Genomic DNA, 19,553 nt, shown 5'->3' on the forward strand with positions numbered 1-19,553 from the left:
ATGGGCGGGGCCAAAGTATGTCTTTTGTGACAGGAACCTTCTTGTCGCTGACTGTTGACCTCCGTGGTGAGTCCCTGTTGAGTCGTAATTTAGTCGTTGAAAGTCCTTCGTCCGGTTCACCGATACATCGACGAAAAGGTGTGAAAACGGTAACTTTCATATTTTTCCTCGACATTTTCACGTCCGTGGCGAGTGATGCTGCTAGCTTGTTAGCCATTGTCCTCGTGCACGGTTGGTTATTATTGACGGGGACTTACTGCTTGTTTGCTGTCACGTGCTTGACACGGAATAATATACTTACATATTTAATAGAATTTATTTAATTTCCAAATGAAGGAGGAGCCTGACCTTCTCCAGTCGGGAGATGTTTGCTACAGCCACCAGAAACTTTGTTGAGGAGGTGGACCCAGGAGGTTTGTTGATCCCAGTGAGAAGCCTCAATGACGCCATCACTCTGCTAACTGTGGTGGTGAGACAGAAACGTTTCTGGTTCTGGCAGAAGCCCAAACATCTCCCAACTGACTTTACCCTCAACGACATCCTCACAGGTGACACTATAACCCCAGGTATGCTGTGCTAACATGCGTATTTATGTACATATTTGTTTACTTTGAAGCTGATATTTATTCCCGGTCCGTAGGTGTAATAGAAACAGACTTCATCAAATACAATGGCACATACGGTGACAACATTCAAGGCACCATGGATGCCAATTTCATCCATTCCAACGTAAACATGGAAGGCAAAGAGTCTTCCAAACTCCAGTCGTCTTTCGGCAGTTTGAAGAAAGATGAAGTGGATGTCCGGAAGCTGCTCCAAGACTCCAAAAACAGGTTTGCTCCCCAATCTATACATCTTAACACTCACAATGCAAAAATCCTCATGAAGAAAACATCCATGCTAATGTATGGCAAAGGTCTCCAAACAGAAGGATTGATCTTTGGACAACCATAAAGTTGCAGGGAAAACATAACACGGCAATTACATTTTCTTTACATAGTCACTTCGAAAACAAAAGTCAGTGTAAATAAATTAAATAACATCCATAATAATAATAATAATACATCCATACCTATTAAAAGTCAGTGTAAATAAATTAAATAACATCCATAATAATAATATATCCATACCATACCAGATTTCATACAGTCATACCTATGGGTGATTTAGATTCTCCAATTAACCAAATATCATTTTTAATATTAAATATTTAAGTCCATATTTCTCCTCTCTTGTTGAGAAGAATTGTATATTTTCCACTAATATTGAATGAATATGCATCAATTTTCTATATGCTAGCTGACTTCATACCAGTATATTTTGTGCTACACTTTCATTTTCCGCTATTATGTTTTTTTTCTGGGCTGCACGGCGGACGAGTGGTTAGCACGCATGCCTCACATCTAGGAGACCTGAGTTCAATTCCATCTCTGTGTGGAGTTTGCATGTTCTCCCCATGCATGCTAGGTTAACTGGTGGCGTACCAAATTGTCCATAGGTATGAATGTGAGTGTGAATGGTTGTTTGTCTATATGTGCCCTGTGATTGGCTGGCCACCAGTCCAGGGTGTACTCCGCCTCTCGCCCAAAGACAGCTGGGATAGGCTCCAGCACCCTCCGTGACCCTCGTGAGAATAAGCGGGAGAAAATGAACGAGCCTATCACAGGGCACATATAGACAAACAACCATTCACACTCACATTCATACCTATGGACAATTTGGAGTCGCTAATTAACCTAGCATGTTTTTGGAATGTGGGAGGAAACCGGAGTACCAGGAGAAAACCCACGCATGCACGGGGAGAACATGCAAACTCCACACAGAGATCGCCGAGGGTGGAATCGAACTCCGGTCTCCTAGCTGTGTGACCTGTGCGCTAACCACTCCTATAGAGCAGCCTATAGTAGACATAATAAAAGTAAATTAGCCATTTAAGATGTAACTAAACCTCCTGCTCATGTGGGAGGAAACATGCAAACTCCACACAAAGATGGCCAAGGAGGGATTGAACTCGGGTCTCCTAGCTGTGAGGTCCACACGCTAACCACTCGTACACCGTGCAGTTAGTGTCAATTCTATTGTGGCGGTCCAAATGTATCAAAAACAGTTTCATGCTTTAATTATCATTTATAATGAATGTGATGTTTTTTCCTATTTATTTTCCAATCCAATGTCCCACCAGGGTGCTGGACATGTCCCACTGTCTGATCCAGCAGACTCGGAAGAACCGCCAGGTGTTTGGCATCGTGAAGGAGCGCATTGTGACCTGCCAGCCTTGTTGTGTCATCGAGGAGGTGCAGCAGACAGGACAGTGTGCAGGGACGCTCAGCCTCTGTGGACCCAAGAGTCCAAAGGTGCGACTGGAACACTCCCAAACGTGTTTACTACTTAATGTAACCATATAGAGCAGGGGTCTCAAACTCAATTTACCTGGGGGCCACTGGAGCTAGGGTCTGGGCAAGGCTGGGCCGCATCAGGTTTTCCAAAAAAAAGCATTTATTAAAAACAGAAAAATATACAAACTTTTTCAGTGCTTTGGTTCCGATTTTCTACAAGAAAATCTCTGATAAAACATTCCACTGTTCTCAAATATCTTAATTTTTATTTTTCTGCACAAAATAAGATGAAAAATAAATAAACAAATCAAGAATAAAGAAAATCAATCAATCAGTAATAAATAAATATAATAATAATAATAAAAACTTAAGAAACCACATATAGTTGGTGGGTAGACAAATTATTTTTTTCAGATTAAAATGAACAAAGCATTATTAGAGCCCTGTAGACATGACAAAACACGACTATAGTCACATTTATACTCTTTTTATTTACAACATATTGCGCAACTGCATGGTCTTGAGACACATGCTAACTCGCAAACTAGAGAGCTAGCGACCTAAACGGTAGCCTTCAAGTTATTTCCTTTAAACTCAAAAACTTACCACTTCCACACGGATAGGGAGGATAACTATTAACAGTTATTTAACCTTTAACATGAACATTAATCAAACTTAATTTTTTCTGGGTACATGATACCATACAGCATCCATATCAAACTTGCGTGGGCCGCACTAAAATTAAACTTTCATATCAAGGCGAGGGCCTCAAACTAGTGTCCCGCGGGCTGCGTGTTTGACACCCCTGATATAGAGGGACGACTCGAGGACACGTCAAAATGGGCTATTTCAAAAAAAAAATCTTGTCTTTAAGAAGACACAACTTGTCTTGTTTTGTTTGCAGCTTTCACTGAAAGACAACGGCAGCCTCAGCAAAGACAGCAACGTTACCATGGAGATTCCCACTAACACCACCCTGGCCTATGCCCTCATTGAGCTGGAGGTCAAGCATGATGGTCGCTATGGTAAGCGTAAAAAGAAACGACCTTCTGCTGTGTCGCTGGCTGTTTGTGACGTCTTTGTCCTTTTTGAGCAGAGCTGTGCTTGATGTCAAACACCAAGGGGGGCTTCGAGGTGGACAGTCCGGCTGGACTACAGAGTGTCACCGATTTAGCATCTGTGCTGAAAAACCCTGAAATCAGCCGACTGAGACAAGGTCAGTTGTTGTCAAGCCTTCCATATTTACCTTTACTTTACGGCTGTCAAAATAAAAGAACCCGGGACTCAAACACTTTGTGGTTAAAATCCCATTAAATCCTGACGCAAGCTTGTATTGATGTTTGCTAAATACAAGGATGAAGAGTCTTGAACCAGTCATGATGTGCTATATATATATCACTATATTGACACTTACTATGGTACACATTATGTCATTGTATGGTCATATCACCTCGTACTTCGGTACGTGACAAAATTAAAATTAAAATTAAAATTAAAACTATATTAGGAAAGCAGGAAGTGAACAAATACGTACTTCGGTACATGACAATAAATAAATAAATAAATAAATGAATGAAAAAAAATTAAGTTAGGAAAGCAGGAAGTAAACAAATGTAACCGTTACTGATTGTAAAAGTACTAAAATTAAATAAAATAACAAACTACATTAGGAAAGCAGGAAGTGAACAAATACGTACTTCGGTACATGACAATAAATAAATAAATAAATAAAAATTAATTTAAAAAAAACTTAAATTATATTAGGAAAGCAGGAAGTGAACAAATGTGACCGTTACTGATTGTAAAAGTACTAAAATTAAATAAAATAACAAACTATATTAGGAAAGCAGGAAGTGAACAAATACGTACTTCGGTACATGACAAAAATAAATAAATAAATGAAAATTAATTTAAAAAAATAATAATTAAGAAAAACCTTAAATTGTATTAGGAAAGCAGGAAGTGAACAAATGTAACCGTTACTGATTGTAAAAGTACTAAAATTAAATAAAATAACAAACTATATTAGGAAAGCAGGAAGTGAACAAATACGTACTTCGGTACATGACAAAAAAAAATAATTAAAAAAATAATAAAAAACCCTTAAATTATATTAGGAAAGTAGGAAGTGAACAAATGTAACAGTTACTGATTGTAAAAGTACCAGATGGAGGGGGAAGGATTTAATAAGCTTTGCTTCTTCCTACTCCTTTTGGACATGTGGAACTGTGAACTGATTATGTGATGCATTCAATTGTAATCTGATGCATGTTCAAATGAAATTAAACCATTACCATTACAACCTCTGTTGCCTTGGCAACCAATGTAAACATAAGCTCGGCCACATTTGCAAATAAATTCTAATAAGTATATACAAATACATAAAAACCTAGAACTGAGATTTTGAGTCAGCAGGCCTTTTTTTTTGCAGGTCCAAAGTCTGTGACCTCTCTCCAAAATTGTCTCTAATTATGTTTCAGACAATTAGACACTTATTTTTATGAGTGTAAATATATTATTGAGTCTTTTGAACACTGCAGAATTGGATGGGCTGCATGCTCATTTCCAGCGACTTGCGACTCTTCCTTCCTCCATCAAGTCCTCCCTGCTGCAGGTCATCACGGCCGTTCTGGAGGACAGAACGGCTCTCGGCGCTCTTCAGAGCACGGTGAGACGTTGCCGACATGTCACACTTGCGTCTCGTCCTGACGCTTGACTTCTTCATTCTTTCACTCTCACAGCTGGACCGCATGCTCCTGGATAAGAGCGCCGACGTCGCCGATGTTCCGTTGGCACATAAAGAAAACATTCAGACTGTACTGGACGCCCTGGCGGAATCGGATAAAGGGTCAGAGGAGTCCACAACAGTCCTCAGTGCGGTTCACCTTGTTACCAGTGCTTTGGACGGTGAGGAGGAATTGTGTTAATTCATTCATTCATTCATTTTCTACCGCTTTTTCCTCACGAGGGTCGCGGGGGTGCTGGAGCCTATCCCAGCTGTCTTCGGGCGTAAGGCGGGGTACACCCTGGACTGGTCGCCAGCCAATCACAGGGCACACATAGACAAACAACCATTCACACTCACATTCATACCTATGGACAATTTGGAGTAGCCAATTAACCTAGCATGTTTTTGGAATGTGGGAGGAAACCGGAGTACCCGGAGAAAACCCACGCATGCACGGGGAGAACATGCAAACTCCACACAGAGATGCCCGAGGGTGGAATTGAACCCTGGTCTCCTGGAATTGTGTTAATATTCTTGGATATTTTCTCCATCGGAAAACTGGTCTTCCATGCTTGCTGTGGAGGAATATACTATTAATAAATTAACCTAATGATAAATAAATTCATTAAATTCATTATCCTCACGAGGGTTGCGGGGGTGCTGGAGCCTATCCCAGCTGTCTTCTACCATGGACTGGTGGCCAGCCAATCACAGGGCACATATAGACAAACAACCATTCACACTCACATTCATACCTATGGACAATTTGGAGTGGCTAATTAACCTAGCATGTTTTTGGAATGTGGGAGGAAACCGGAGTACCTGGAGAAAACATGCACGGGGAGAACATGCAAACTCCACACAGAGATGGCCGAGTGTGGAATTGAACGTGGGTCTCCTAGCTGTGCGACCTGTGCGCTAACCACTCCTATTGAGCAGCCTATAGTAGACATAATAAAAGTAAATTAGCCATTTAAGATGTAAATAAACCTCCTGCTCATGTGGGATGAAACATGCAAACTCCACACAAAGATGGCCGAGGGTGGAATCGAACTCGGGTCTCCTAGCTGTGTGGCCTGTGCGCTAACCACTCCTATAGAGCAGCCTATAGTAGACATAAGTAGACTGCGCCATTATTAAAAAAATATCTTTTAATACAATGCTTGACGGCTGCACGGGCATCCGAGTGGTTAGCACGTAGGCCTCACAGCTAGGAGCCCCGAGTTCGATTCCACCCTCGGCCATCTCTGTGTGGAGTTTGAATGTTCTCCCCTGTGCATGCGGGGACTCCGGTTTCCTTAGCGACTCCAAATTGTCCATATGTATGAATGTGAGTGTGAATGGTTGTTTGACTATATGTGCCCTGTGATTGGCTGGCCACCAGTCCAAGGTGTACCCCGCCTCTTGCCATGAAGACACCTGGGATAGGCTCCAGCACCCCCCGGTAGAAAATGAATGAATTTTTTAATGCAATGCTTGACATATAACCTGTACATCATTTGAAAACGTAAAAAATCGACTTGCATACATTTCCATGTAGTTACGTTGTAAAATATGAAATGATTTCTTATCCATCCATCCATTTTCTATGCCGCTTCTCTTAAGTGCATCTTTTATCCTTTCAGAGCTAACAACTGATTGCCTTGCTGCACTGCGACTCTGCTGCAGTGCCGATGTGTTAAAAATCCTGGATCTTCTGGTTTGTCATCAAACATCAGCCCCACACTCCAGTGTGTGTGTGTGTATGTGTGTGTGTACGTGTGTGACAATCACAAATTGTCGTCCTTTTACTTGTGCAGGTGAAATCTATAACAGCGAGCGAGGAGTCGCCAGCAATTGGAACGGACACGGCTGCGCTGACGGAGGACATCTTGTCCAGCATCGAACATCTGTTGGCGTCCTCTAAAGTGACCCTGAGGAACGACGGTGACGCATTGAGGACGGAAATAAACCATAACCCGGGTAACCGTCCTCTTATTATGTGTATCGCTCTGAGAGGCCTTTATTCATTGGCCCATTGTCTTTGACTCCCAGAGTCTTTACTTTTAGAAGCTCAAACACTTCATGTACTTTTTATTGTGCTGGGAAATCATATTTGCAATGAAAAAACCCTAATTTTGTGTTTTTTAGTAATCTTCAATAGAACAGGTAAGTTTCAGGAAAATTTCAGTTCCAGCTTTTTTGCGAAAAGATACATTTCAAGCATAGCTTTCACTTTAAGAGAAATATTTTTTGCTTTTGTGACAGCTCCAATATCGATACAACTGTACCACAATATAAATAACACACAAAGTGGTTGTTTTACATAAGAATTATGTATTTACAACTATTAACGATTTTCACATTTGGGACTGGACTATGTACAGTAAACCTCGGATATATCGGATTCAATTGTTCCCACTGGTTTTGTCCGATATAAGCGAAATCCGTTATATGCGTATACCGGAAAATGTCCGTTTTACGCATATATCGGATTTATATCCGGTATATGCGTAAATCGGATTTTATCCGTTATAAAAAGGCACTTCCTTGACTATGTTTCCAATGTACCTGGACGCGCAGGCAACGCTGCAAACGCTGCAAATGACGTCGTATAGCGGCCTGTCACGATTCGGCGAATCGGAGCGCCATGATGCGGCCATCCGATATATGCGAGGGAAATTTAATGGAATTGCATTGGAACGGGACTGGAGATTTTGTCCGAAATAGGCGAAATCCGTTATAAAAAATCCGATATATGCAATGAATTTTTATTGGAAATGCATTACAGAAAAATTGGTTCTATTTTATCTGTCCGTTGTGAGCGAATTTCCGATATATCCGAGTCCGATATATCCGAGGTTTACTGTAATACTAAGTGTAGTATCAACATTTGTCGAGTGGTTAGCGCGCAGACCTCATAGCTAGGAGACCTGAGTTCAATCCCACCCTCGGCCAGTTTCGGTTTGCATGTTCTCGTGGGTTTTCTCCGGGTACTCCGGTTTCCTCCCACATTCCAAAAACATGCTAGGTTAATTGGCGACTCCAAATTGTCCATAGGTATGAATGTGAGTGTGAATGGTTGTTTGTCTATATGTTCTTTTTTATCTGTCCGTTGTGAGTGAATTTCCGATATATCCGAGTCCGATATATCCGAGGTTTACTGTACATGCGTTAAACCTTCGCTACAATGCGTAAACGCTACACTCACCCACGCTCGCTCACTTCCTCCCTCCTGTTGTGTGTGATTTTTTTTCCGTCCACATGATATCTTCTGGGCGGCACGGCGGTCTAGTGGTTACCGCGCAGACCTCACAGCCAGGAGACCAGGGTTCAATTCCACCCTCGGCCATCTCTGTGTGGAGTTTGCATGTTCTCCCCGTGCATGCGTGGGTTTTCTCCGGGTACTCCGGTTTCCTCCCACATTCCAAAAACATGGTAGGTTAATTGGCGACTCCAAATTGTCCATAGGTATGAATGTGAGTGTGAATGGTTGTTTGTCTATATGTGCCCTGTGATTGGCTGGCGACCAGTCGAGGGTGTACCCCGCCTTTCGCCCAAAAGACAGCTGGGATAGGCTCCAGCACCCCCCGCGACCCTCGGGAGGAAAAAGCGGTAGAAAATGAATGAATGAATGAATATCTTCTGCCACCTAGTGGTCGTTTTTATGGCTTAAAATTGCTCTGAGGTGAAATACATTAGTGAGGAGTTGCATCATCACCTCGTTTTGCCTTTTGAGCAAAAGTTTTATAAAAATGTACTGTATGTCTTCGGTATTGAACGAGTTAAATGATCTTTTTTACTACAGCACTGAGGCGTTTATGTGTAAATGCACTTTGTAAAAGCCTTTTCTACATTCTAAATTAAGCACAATTTATTTTTGCATTGGGGGCTTAAATCTTTGCCCGTTATATAGAAATGTAATGTTGCTTTTATTGTATTTCATTATGAATCTTATCTCTCGTCACTGATTGGCTGAGAGAAATCACATGGAAGCCTCATTTTGGAACACTAACAAGCAAAAGAAATTGAACTGTCTCTCTCTACCCATCTTTGTATGTTATGAATTATGGGAAAATATGATTAAAAAAAATACACGTTCCATTTTAAAACATTTGTCTCTTAATTCCAAATGTATTTTTTTCCATATACATGTAAAAACAGCACAGTTCATTAGAAAGAAGAAAAAAAATTGACATCTGAAAATACAGTTATTTGAAATATAAGTCAAATTCACTAAATATTTGAATTAAAAGTTTTAATCACATCAAACGGGACGGTTCATTGAGACGCAGCACCCTGTTTAATCCAAAACAATGGCGTGGAACGTTTTTTTAAGGTCTTAAATGCAGCACTGCATGGAAGGCTGTACACACACAGGATCTGATGGAGAACAATGAAAACGGTAGTTTCACTTCTTGTTCCCCCACTATGGCCACCAACCCACTGACACTTGGCAAAATGAGACGAGAACGAGTGTAAACACACACAGAGTGAGGTAATGAGCAAGCCCTCATTAGCAGAATAAATACACAACCTAACTTGCATACGAATGTAATATTAAATAACAGGATATGGCAGCAATAGTTTATAGTAGTTGTTTTTTTTTTTTTATTAAAACATCCTGACACTAAAATGCATGTGGTGACTAGATTAAAACAGTTCTGCCAATAAATAAGTACACTTCCTGTTTGTGCTGGCTTGCATAGTGTGTGCGATGCAGTTTTGAGCCCCCCCCCCGGGTGTCCCATCTTTCTTCTTCTTCTGTTTACTTCACTGGCATAGCAGCTCGGGACAGTCCGATCCGTTATCAGTAGACCCAGCTGACCGGCACCCACTGGGGCTCCACGAATAGTCTCTCTACTGCCTCCTGGAGTTGATCGAAGGCCTTGTCCAGGTTGTTGTTGACTATGGTCAGGTCGAAGAAGTGGCTGTAGGCGCGGCGGATCTTGGCGCTCTCCTCCACCGTTTTCTTTAAGTCGTTTTCCTGTTGAGAGTTGATCAAATCATAAGTCTCAGGTCAGTCGAGTGTTTTTTGTTCGATGTTATGAACTTACAGTTAGTAGTTTGGTTGTTAGCCCGGCATCTACGACAGCTTTGTGCATGTCTCGTAAGGTATCCAGCTCTGGAGCCGCGATGAACACCACGAAAGGCATGAACTCGGAAGTCTTCAGCACTTTCAGAGCCTTAAAAAAAAAAAAAAAAAACACACAGCAGTGTCAAAAAAACGTCCGGTTACTCCCACAGCAAGCGGTATTGTCACCTGTGGGTTGACATCCAGGATGCACGTGCGGCCCGCCCCCACCACTTCGTGGATGGAGTCGATCTTGGTGCCGTAAAGGTTGCCGTCGTATTCTCCGTGCTCAAGGTAACGGCTATCTTTGATGTCCTGCTCCATCTGCTGACGCGTCACAAAACAGTAGTTCTGGCCGTCTCTTTCTTCTTCTCTTGGGCTGCGGGACGTGACTGGAATAGAACGGCATTGAATATGCTGTACTAATACTCAACTGCAGAGAGTCATCTGTTTAAACAACTGTTTAGTAGCTAAGAAATAGGATATATTTTGTACTGCCATCTTCAGCTACTTCACCGATACTACAAACATGATTAAATATATGTAAGATAAGATATTTGTACACACAGTCAATGTGTATTTTTTGAAAAAGTGTCTGTAATAGACAAAAAATATGTTGTACAATGTGTATTTGAAGTGTTTCCAAACAGAGTGGTGAACAAAGACAAAATAAGAAGCCAAAACCTTACCACTTCCACACTGACTGGGAGAACTACAGTATGTATCGGACACGCCATGGCAAACTACACTATTATTACACTACTTACAAACTACACTACTACTATTTGTACACACAGTCAATGGATATTTTTTGAAAAAGTGGCTGTAATATACAAAAAATATGTTGTACAATGTGTATTTGAAGTGTTTCCAAACAGAGTGGTGAACAAGGACAAAATAAGACGCCAAAACCTTACCACTTCCACACTGACTGGGAGGAGAACTACAGTATGTATCGGACACGCTATGGCAAACTACACTATTATTACACTACTACTATTTGTACACACAGTCAATGCATATTTTTTGAAAAAGTGTCTGTAATAGACAAAAAATATGTTGTACAATGTGTATTTGAAGTGTTTCCAAACAGAGTGGTGAACAAGGACAAAATAAGACGCCAAAACCTTACCACTTCCACACTGACTGGGAGGAGAACTACAGTATGTATCGGACACGCCACGGCAAACTACACGCAACGTGAAGGTAATCTAATCTAACCTCAATTAATATAATCGAGTATCCAGAATACTACAATTAATACTACAAATCAATACTGCGAGGGTCACTTGTTGATTATTTGAGGCATGGCATCTATTGCTATTGAGTAAACGTAATGTGCTAAACGGGTTAGCTGACAGAAGTGAAACTCACTTACAGGGTACAGTGGTTCCATATCTCAGAGGATTCAAGACGACGAGTCTGTTCTTTAGGCTCCGCCTCCCAACACCCTGCGCGCCAATCAGAACCAGCGTTTTCCTCTGGAAGGGAGGCATCTTGGCCACTTCCTCGTAGATCTGCAGCTCATAGCGGTCAAATTCTGCAGGATAAGCATGGATCTTATCGTACTTTGTGTACGTGAAGAGTGGAAACCAGTCAAAGGTGACACACACAAACACACACCTGCGTTCTTTGCCGTGAGATACATCATTTTTTTCTTCTTTTTTTTCGCCATCATGTTCCCACACAGCATCCCTGTGTCGTACACACATGGTTTTCAGCGCAGTTTACACAGGTAAACATCTAATACAGCTACTGGTACTCACCTTTACCCGAAAGATCCCAGTCTTTTCTCACAAACGCTTTCCTCTTCTCCTCTAAGAACTGACTTGGAATGAGACCGGTCGCCCCGCCCACGACTTTGCGTGCCTATGAGGTAAAACAGCATTGGAATGTCAACAGGTAAATACACAGGTTAATTATGTAGTACATTGTATGTATGTACTTTGGCCAATAGGTGTCACTGTTTGGCGAGATAAGCAGAACAGGCATTTATTGCAGGTTTAAATGATCAATGATTTGTCCGCCTGGGGAACACATTTACTGTGACACACATGAACAGGAGCTTTATTTACATCTTAAATGGCTAATTTACTCTTATTATGTCTACTATATGCTGCTCTATAGGAGTGGTTAGCGTGCAGGCGACACAGCTAGGAGACCCGAGTTCGATTCCACCGAGTTCGATTGGGTTTTTTCTGGGTACTCCGGTTTCCTCCCACATTCCAAAAACACGCTAGGTTAATTAGCGACTCCAAATTGTCCATAGGTATGAATGTGAGTGTGAATGGTTGTTTGTCTATATGTGCCCTGTGATTGGCTGGCCACCAGTCCAGGGTAGAAGACAGCTGGGATAGGCTCCAGCACCCCCTGCGACCCTCGTGAAGATAAGCAATAGAAAATTCATTCATTCACGAGGGTCGCGGGGGTGCTGGAGCCTATCCCAGCTGTCTTTAGACGAGAGGCGGGGTACACCCTGGACTGGTCGCCAGCCAGCCATTCACAGGGCACATATAGACAAACAACCATTCACACTCACATTCATACCTATGGACAATTTGGAGTCGCCAATTAACCTAGCATGTTTTTGGAATGTGGGAGGAAACCGGAGTACCCGGAGAAAACCCACGCATGCACGGGGGAGAACATGCAAACTCCACACAGAGATTAGCTGAGGGTGGAATTGAACCCTGGTCTCCTAGCTGTGAGGTCTGCGCGCTAACCACTCGAATAAAAAGCCATAGAAATAAATTAATAATGAGTCCTACTTAGCGGAAATTAATTTATGAAATTTATGAACCAATTAACTTTTAAAGAACACAAACACCCGTCAGTGTACATATCTGTTAGCAGTATATATATATATATATATATATATATATATATATATATATATTCACACTTGACCAAACAAACCGTACTACAAATGTCAAGCTTAGCTCTCGCCTTCATAGATCAGAATGTGTCACCTGCCACCAGTTGGGGTCCTCCTTGTTGACGATGTGCAGGATGTCTCCCTTAGAGAACGCCAGGCCCGCCTCTTTACATGGAATCAGGTTGTCTGCGGCGGGGTTGTAGTTGAAGTGGGGCTTCAGATAAACCTGCCAGGAATGACAGAAGATTTAAAGGGGGAAGCAACTAATCACGTGAAGGGCTAACGACTACTGAAAGCTAACATGTTCGCCGTTGTTTAAGATCCCCATTAGCAGATTAGCAAACTTTGATCATCTGATCCTTTGCCTCACGAGAAGGTCATACGGTGACATGACGCTGCTGTTGGACCCTCAGCTGCCGTGCTGTTACAGTAAGGAGGAGATGGCGTGTTATTAATAGACCCCCGCTGAGCTCGGTTTACAGAGGTTTGGCATTCTGAGATCACACAGGTCAGGACTCTACTTTCTTACAGAAATTATCAGGTACAGTACAGAATATTTAAAAAAAAAAAAAAAAAAAGCAGCTTCACGTGCTCACCTGCGGAGGCGCTGGTGAGTCTCTGTAGCTTGGCAGCACCTTGAGTGTGACGCTGCCGCTGCAGTCCCTCAGCAGCTCCTGCAGCTCCAGCGGGTCGCTGCCCACTTGGCGCCCGTTCACCTCGCGGATGATGTCGCCGGTGTGCAGCATGCCCTGGCGGTCGATGAAGCTGTCGTGCAGGATTCGCGCGATCACCATTTCCCCGTGCTCCACGCGGAACGTCACTCCCTGGAAGAAGTCCTTTATTATTATTATCTGCGTCCGTCGCATGGTATGGAATAAACCAGGAACCAGGATACAGGAATTTGACTTACCAGCGGTTCTCCTGTTTTCTTCTGAATTCCGATCATCCTGATAGCATCGGCGGGCATCAGACAACTGGCTAGCGACGCAGTGCAGTCCTCAGAGGCGTTGGGCATCTCATAGCACTTAGCGGCCACTTTGTCATGAGCCTCGATCAAAGACTGCAGTACATACAAGTCAGTTATAGGACATCTAGGTAATACTTCATCAAGCGACCTGTACCCAAATCTGATTAATCATGAATAACCTTAATGATCTTACCCCAGCTGCCACTACAACATTGGTCCGAAGCTACAAACTGCATCAGCAACTCCGAAGATTTACTCACACTGGAGGTGAAATAGTGCTCGCCCCCTCTCTTTACCCACACAACTAGGCCTGCCATTGGCCCAAGGAAATACACCCCCCCACCACCACTACCACCACCACAGCGAATAAGCAGCGGAGAATGTAAGGAACCTGGCCTAACATGCATTTAGCTGGAGCAAAAAACGTTCTGACAAGCGTTCCAATGTGGTGAGAAACAAGTGTTGCCTCTCACTATTTATCTTTGTGTATGTGTGTGAGGAAACAGAGACCTTAAAATGAGGTTCCTGAAGGATTCGGGTGAGCTCGGCAGTGGCAGGGTCTTTCTCAGGCAGGGCGTTGATAGAGTCCAGGATCTCTGAGATGAGCTGAACGTTGTCATCTCGCACCGCTTCTAACTTGACCTCCTCGAGGCGCTCGTGGGCCTGTGAACAACGTCATTTGGAATAATATATAAGGGGTTCATTCTTCTTGGAATGGAATGGCATGGAATGGAATGGCCTTTATTGTCATTTTACAAGATGTTCAACAAGATTGGAGAGCTTCTCCTTTCAGAGCAGTAGTCAAGTTAAAAAAAAAAAAGTATATAAAAGTAGAGTAAAAAAAGACTAAATATATACAAGATACACATAGTATTGCACAGGAGCATATGCAGGAGCAGACATATTGCACATATATTAATTTTAGTGCAATGATAATGGGTCATAGTGCAAATAATGACTGGTGTATACTGGTGAATATGAGTGTATTGTATTGGGTTGTTAAATAAATAAACATATTTAACAACCAACAAATATATTCTTAATACGTCACTTAAAGAGTACAAAAAGCACAATTAGCAGCGCAGATTCAAACATTTAAATAAATATACACCCTGCATACGTGAAACGATACCAGGAATGAAATGTTACATAAGCGCTTTTCTTATAAGTGGGGGGGGGGGGCACGCTTTTCTTAGTGCAGCATGCGCCATTGTTCTATGAATAGATTCGGGTGGTTGAACGTGATGACCTGCAATCTGCATCAGATTATTTTTTTTTTTTTAATCACGCCTTTTTATTAACAAGTGCGATACTCACATTTTTAACACATTTGTGTTACGGTGTTACGGTTACTAGGATGGCCTTCACAAACCATGACCTTTTCTATGTTACTCTAATCTACTTATAAAGGACTTTATTATGTTTGATGATTTGGACTATTTCAATAAAGCTGTTAATTCCAGTATGTACTCTGTATTTGTCACCAGGGCCAAAGTGATGCAGTAACCAATCAGATCCAGAAGATGGCGCTCTACCAACAGGGTTGCAGTGGAAGAGTATGGCTTTGGAAGTTTACAAGGTACAACCATACATTTAAACACACCATCAGCTTTAGTGGAGGTCTGGATTCTACTTATTAATTTAGCACTGTGGTTTGTTGTTGTTTTGTTCATTTCCTGGTCATTTTCAAAGGTCATATGAATTTGTGGACTAGTTTTTTCTTTTTTGCTAAACTAAATAAATAAAATATACAGAATCAGTCACAACTTTAGACCTTGTTTAATAATAATATTGATAGTATTACAGTAAACCTTGGATATATCGGATTCAATTGTTCCCACTGGTTTTGTCCGATATAAGCGAAATCCGTTATATGCGTATACCGGAAAATGTCTGATTTTATCCGTTATAAAAAGGCACTTCCTTGACTATGTTTCCAATGTACCTGGACGCGCAGGCAACGCTGCAAACGCTGCAAATGACGTCGTATAGCGGCCTGTCACGATTCGGCGAATCGGAGCGCCACGATGCGGCCATCCGATATATGCGAGGGAAATTTAATGGAAATGCATTGGAACGGGACTGGAGATTTTGTCCGAAATAGGCGAAATCCGTTGTAAAAAATCCGATATATGCAATGAATTTTTATTGGAAATGCATTACAGAAAAATCGGTTCTTTTTTATCTGTCCGTTGTGAGCGAATTTCCGATATATCCGAGTCCGATATATCCGAGGTTTACTGTAATACTAAGTGTAGTATCAACATTTGTCGAGTGGTTAGCGCGCAGACCTCACAGCTAGGAGACCTGAGTTCAATCCCACCCTCGGCCAGTTTCGGTTTGCATGTTCTCGTGGGTTTTCTCCGGGTACTCCGGTTTCCTCCCACATTCCAAAAACATGCTAGGTTAATTAGCGACTCCAAATTGTCCATAGGTATGAATGTGAGTGTGAATGGTTGTTTGTCTATATGTGCCCCGTGATTGGCTACCCCGCCTCTCGCTGGAGATTGGAGCTGGGATAGGCTCCAGCAGCCCTCGTGAGGATAAGCGTTAGAAAATGAATGAATAATCCTAATAAATTATTCCTGGGTTGTAGTATTAGTGGTACCTTGGCAAGGGAGCGAACGATGCGGCTCTCCATGACGCCACGGAGGAAGATGAGGTCAATGTCTTTGGCCCCCGTGCCAGTGGGCATGTCTTTCAGGTTGTCTAGAACCTGCTGCATGGCTGAAATGACACAAAAATAAACAGGGTATAAAGTTCCCGGCTAATCAAATGCTTTTGAGATGTAGTGTTTTTATGATTGGCGAGCCGATGAAAACAGCGGAACAATGTGGGACAGTCAATCAATGGGGCTGGTTGGCGTTCCCTCGTTTCCTCGCACGCAGATTGACAGAGAGAGAAATGCCTCGTGGTGACAAAGCACACACCGGAAAGTCTGCTTTTGAATAAAAAAAACTTGCAAAATTCAGGAACCTGTAAGCGGTTTCTTAACACTGAAAGGCTTTCAACACAGCTCAAAAATACAATAATTTGCTTTTTTAAAAATGTTTTATCTGCACTACTAATAGAAAACATCAAATCAAACACGCCAAACGAAAGGGTTTGTGTGAACTTTGCCTTACCTGAGCCTGATTTTGCATTGGCCACAGTCATGTTGTGCACTGTTTGAGCGTGTGTGATGGCGAAACCGTCTTTGCACAGTCAAACTCCGTCCAAATGCCCGCCTACAGTGACCAGAGCAACTGCGGGGCTAAAGAGAAGGCAGGAAAACCACTCAAGTCAGTCAATAATCTGACTGCAATCTGACATTGTGACATAAATGTTTACTGTTACTCGTGTTTATGTCAGCACGGAAGAAAAGAGGACGTTTGACATTGTTGCTACACTAAAACAAGGAGTGGTACCGGGTGACAAATGATGACTCTTTCTCCGGCTAAAGTTTACACACATGGAGAGAGAGAGAGGCTTCCTGGGGAAACGCTGCAAACAGAGTGAGCCAAACGCTGACCACCGAGGCCCAAGTGGGAGGGTGAATAAACACGAGTATGGATTCTTTTTAACCCCATGAACTTGGCTATTAGGCAAAGGAAATAGACATAACGTTTGTGCTAGTCAGCTTTTGGGCTAACAGTGTCACAGCAGAAATGCACTAATCTGATTTTTTTTCTTTTAAGTCACTTTTAGGTTGTGCAAAAAGTACTGAAACATTCAACAGTTGGACATATGCATGCAAAAGCCGGAGGTAAAAGTTATTATAGTGTATTTAGCCTTGTCCTGAATACTTTTGTGTGTATTCGAAATGAAATCTCACCCACAAACTGTGTTCAGATCATCTGTGCAGCACCCCAACATGGAGCCTCACATCTTCTACACGCATCTGGAAAGTCTACATGGCAGAAGGATGAATGCGATTATGATTAAGGTCGATAACAACATGTAAGACACTTTATTTTGTCGTTGGAGTTAAACAAGAAAAACATTCAGGCTAGCAGCAATCAGGTTACACTAGCAGCGCTTCTCAAATAGTGGGGCGGGCCCCCTGCCCCTCCTGGGTGGAAGCGAGAGGCTTTCATTTTAACACAGACCTCCCAACATGCACAAATTTATAGGACTCAACGTGTAATTTGACGCTTGAATATTCCATTTTGTTGCATTTTCATGGTTGCAGTTTCAAGTAACTGAATAAATATCAGTTTCGCTAGTGGGAGGGGAGGGGGGGGGGGGTCGCGAAGACATTCCTGTCCCACACAGAAAACAATTGAGAAGCACTGCACTACTAGTAATATAGAATAAATACCACAATACTGCATAAACTGTGTGGCTCATTATAATAATAATAAGTGATTCCCATATTTCCACATTTGTGTCGGCCCGCCACAGATGTATTTGGACCACCACAAATACATTTAGCGCTACCTGCTCACCCTCACTCATAAACACATTATAAAAGCATCTTTTCTGCCAGAATAACAAGATGGAGCAAGAGGGACATTTCATGAAATAAATTGATTTTTCTTAATTTAAAGTACAAAAAGTAAAAGTAAACAAACTTTTTGGTGCAATTTGGACAAAAATGAAGCATAGTCAGAGGAGAAGGTGGGAGGATTTGGGCCATAGAGTTTGTCTTTTTTTCTAAGTAATATTCAAATGTGGGCTATTTTTAGGCCAGTTGTTTTCAAACTCGGGCTGTGATGAGACAAGATGATACATGAGATTGGGATTGAGATTTTCCCAATATTTTTTCAGTCCAATTATATTTTCTCTGAACAAGAACTCTTGTCACGTTTTAATCTCACGAGATCTTGTGCCACCCCCTCATTCAACCACACAGAACAATATGGAACTTGGTAAGGTAAATGGAGAAGTTTATCTCATATTAAGTCACGTAACTTGTATGAGCTCTTTACACCACTCAACAAACGTTTTAGTTCTTGAAATGTAAACTATTGAGTCGGTTTTGTACAAACATTCCAACACAGTAAACATGAATGAACTTTTTCTACACGCCCGCCTCAGGCGGCAGTGAAGACAAACGCGTAACAACCACTTCATGGAGTCGACAGGGTTGTCGAATTAACTGTGGGGATAGGCAAAACTCTTACAATACCATGAAAATAAACAAAATGTACATTTAAATGATGTTCTACAAGCTCACTGCGCGCATATAACGAGAGGCGGCGTGACCTCATCCAAACTCGCTGCTAGCCATTGATTATTATTATTCCCGTGAGAAGCACATCTGCCGCCATCACGAAACAACGCGACACTTTAAAAAGCATCTCGTAGTCAATGTTTATCCCGACATTGACTGTCTTTTGAATGAACCATTTCGGTTAGCAATTTGTTAGCTGTAACATGTTAGCGTTACCGAACGAACACTCACGTGTGTTGTGCACGCGTTTTCTATATCGCGTGTCCTAAATACGCCCTTAGAATGTCTTGAATTAAATCACACGTCTGATAGAATTGCTCCTAAAAGCAGAGGTGAGTAAATATCCTTTGCATTTTAAGACATAAATTAGTTGCTAGCAGACCATTAGCTGAAGGCACAGCGTGTGCGCGTGCTGGACTGGACCGAAGCTAACAGGACG

General features: G+C 42.1%; 2 protein-coding genes and 1 long non-coding RNA gene across 10 annotated transcripts in view; 2 read left to right on the plus strand and 1 right to left on the minus strand.

Moving 5' to 3' along the window:
* On the plus strand, positions 1 to 11,719 carry gsdmeb (gasdermin Eb). 4 transcript variants are annotated; one of them, XM_058083816.1, is made up of 12 exons: positions 4 to 138; positions 337 to 566; positions 641 to 833; positions 2,183 to 2,354; positions 3,241 to 3,361; positions 3,433 to 3,552; positions 4,877 to 5,004; positions 5,078 to 5,243; positions 6,690 to 6,763; positions 6,864 to 11,065; positions 11,198 to 11,323; positions 11,498 to 11,719. In XM_058083816.1, exons 2-10 carry the CDS (start codon positions 365 to 367, stop codon positions 7,089 to 7,091), a joined length of 1,404 nt encoding a protein of 467 aa, XP_057939799.1. In that variant the 5' UTR covers positions 4 to 138; positions 337 to 364; the 3' UTR covers positions 7,092 to 11,065; positions 11,198 to 11,323; positions 11,498 to 11,719. The 4 variants fall into 4 exon arrangements, with proteins under 4 accessions (XP_057939798.1, XP_057939800.1, XP_057939799.1 ...); XM_058083815.1 differs by having other exon boundaries at positions 1 to 149; positions 6,864 to 11,323; XM_058083817.1 differs by having other exon boundaries at positions 1 to 66; positions 6,864 to 11,323.
* The window catches only part of pals2a (protein associated with LIN7 2, MAGUK p55 family member a), a 10,706-nt gene continuing 237 nt past the window's right edge, over positions 9,085 to 19,553 (minus strand). The window contains exons 1-14 of one of the 3 annotated variants that reach the window (XM_058083813.1): positions 19,497 to 19,548; positions 17,774 to 17,848; positions 17,085 to 17,212; positions 16,568 to 16,686; positions 14,470 to 14,622; positions 13,903 to 14,052; positions 13,589 to 13,816; positions 13,087 to 13,218; positions 11,884 to 11,986; positions 11,741 to 11,812; positions 11,496 to 11,657; positions 10,307 to 10,509; positions 10,101 to 10,229; positions 9,085 to 10,030 (exon numbers count right to left, since the gene is read on the minus strand). In XM_058083813.1, the coding sequence (XP_057939796.1) occupies positions 9,854 to 10,030; positions 10,101 to 10,229; positions 10,307 to 10,509; positions 11,496 to 11,657; positions 11,741 to 11,812; positions 11,884 to 11,986; positions 13,087 to 13,218; positions 13,589 to 13,816; positions 13,903 to 14,052; positions 14,470 to 14,622; positions 16,568 to 16,686; positions 17,085 to 17,115 (1,659 nt within the window). In that variant the 5' untranslated portion in view covers positions 17,116 to 17,212; positions 17,774 to 17,848; positions 19,497 to 19,548 and the 3' untranslated portion in view covers positions 9,085 to 9,853. Of the gene's footprint in view, positions 10,031 to 10,100; positions 10,230 to 10,306; positions 10,510 to 11,495; positions 11,658 to 11,740; positions 11,813 to 11,883; positions 11,987 to 13,086; positions 13,219 to 13,588; positions 13,817 to 13,902; positions 14,053 to 14,469; positions 14,623 to 16,567; positions 16,687 to 17,084; positions 17,213 to 17,773; positions 17,849 to 19,345; positions 19,450 to 19,496; positions 19,549 to 19,553 lie in introns of those variants that run through there. The other 2 variants (XM_058083812.1, XM_058083811.1) reach the window with 2 other exon arrangements.
* The window catches only part of LOC131136681 (uncharacterized), a 22,800-nt gene continuing 15,007 nt past the window's right edge, over positions 11,761 to 19,553 (plus strand). The window contains exons 1-4 of one of the 3 annotated variants that reach the window (XR_009131781.1): positions 11,761 to 12,019; positions 15,447 to 15,538; positions 17,637 to 17,704; positions 17,791 to 17,898. This is a non-coding gene — a long non-coding RNA (uncharacterized LOC131136681). Of the gene's footprint in view, positions 12,020 to 15,446; positions 15,539 to 17,636; positions 17,705 to 17,790; positions 17,899 to 18,284; positions 18,810 to 19,175; positions 19,447 to 19,553 lie in introns of those variants that run through there. The other 2 variants (XR_009131782.1, XR_009131780.1) reach the window with 2 other exon arrangements.

This window comes from Doryrhamphus excisus, chromosome 10 (assembly GCF_030265055.1).
Source record: "Doryrhamphus excisus isolate RoL2022-K1 chromosome 10, RoL_Dexc_1.0, whole genome shotgun sequence".
NCBI lineage: Eukaryota > Metazoa > Chordata > Actinopteri > Syngnathiformes > Syngnathidae > Doryrhamphus > Doryrhamphus excisus.

Excerpts from the sequence above, each read along its gene's own strand:
- gsdmeb (XM_058083815.1), top strand. The coding sequence starts at position 365 with ATGTTTGCTACAGCCACCAGAAACTTTGTTGAGGAGGTGGACCCAGGA. Across the intron at positions 567-640 it reads AGGTGACACTATAACCCCAG|GTGTAATAGAAACAGACTTC; the intron begins GTATGCTGTGCT and ends CCCGGTCCGTAG. Across the intron at positions 3,553-4,876 it reads AATCAGCCGACTGAGACAAG|AATTGGATGGGCTGCATGCT; the intron begins GTCAGTTGTTGT and ends TGAACACTGCAG.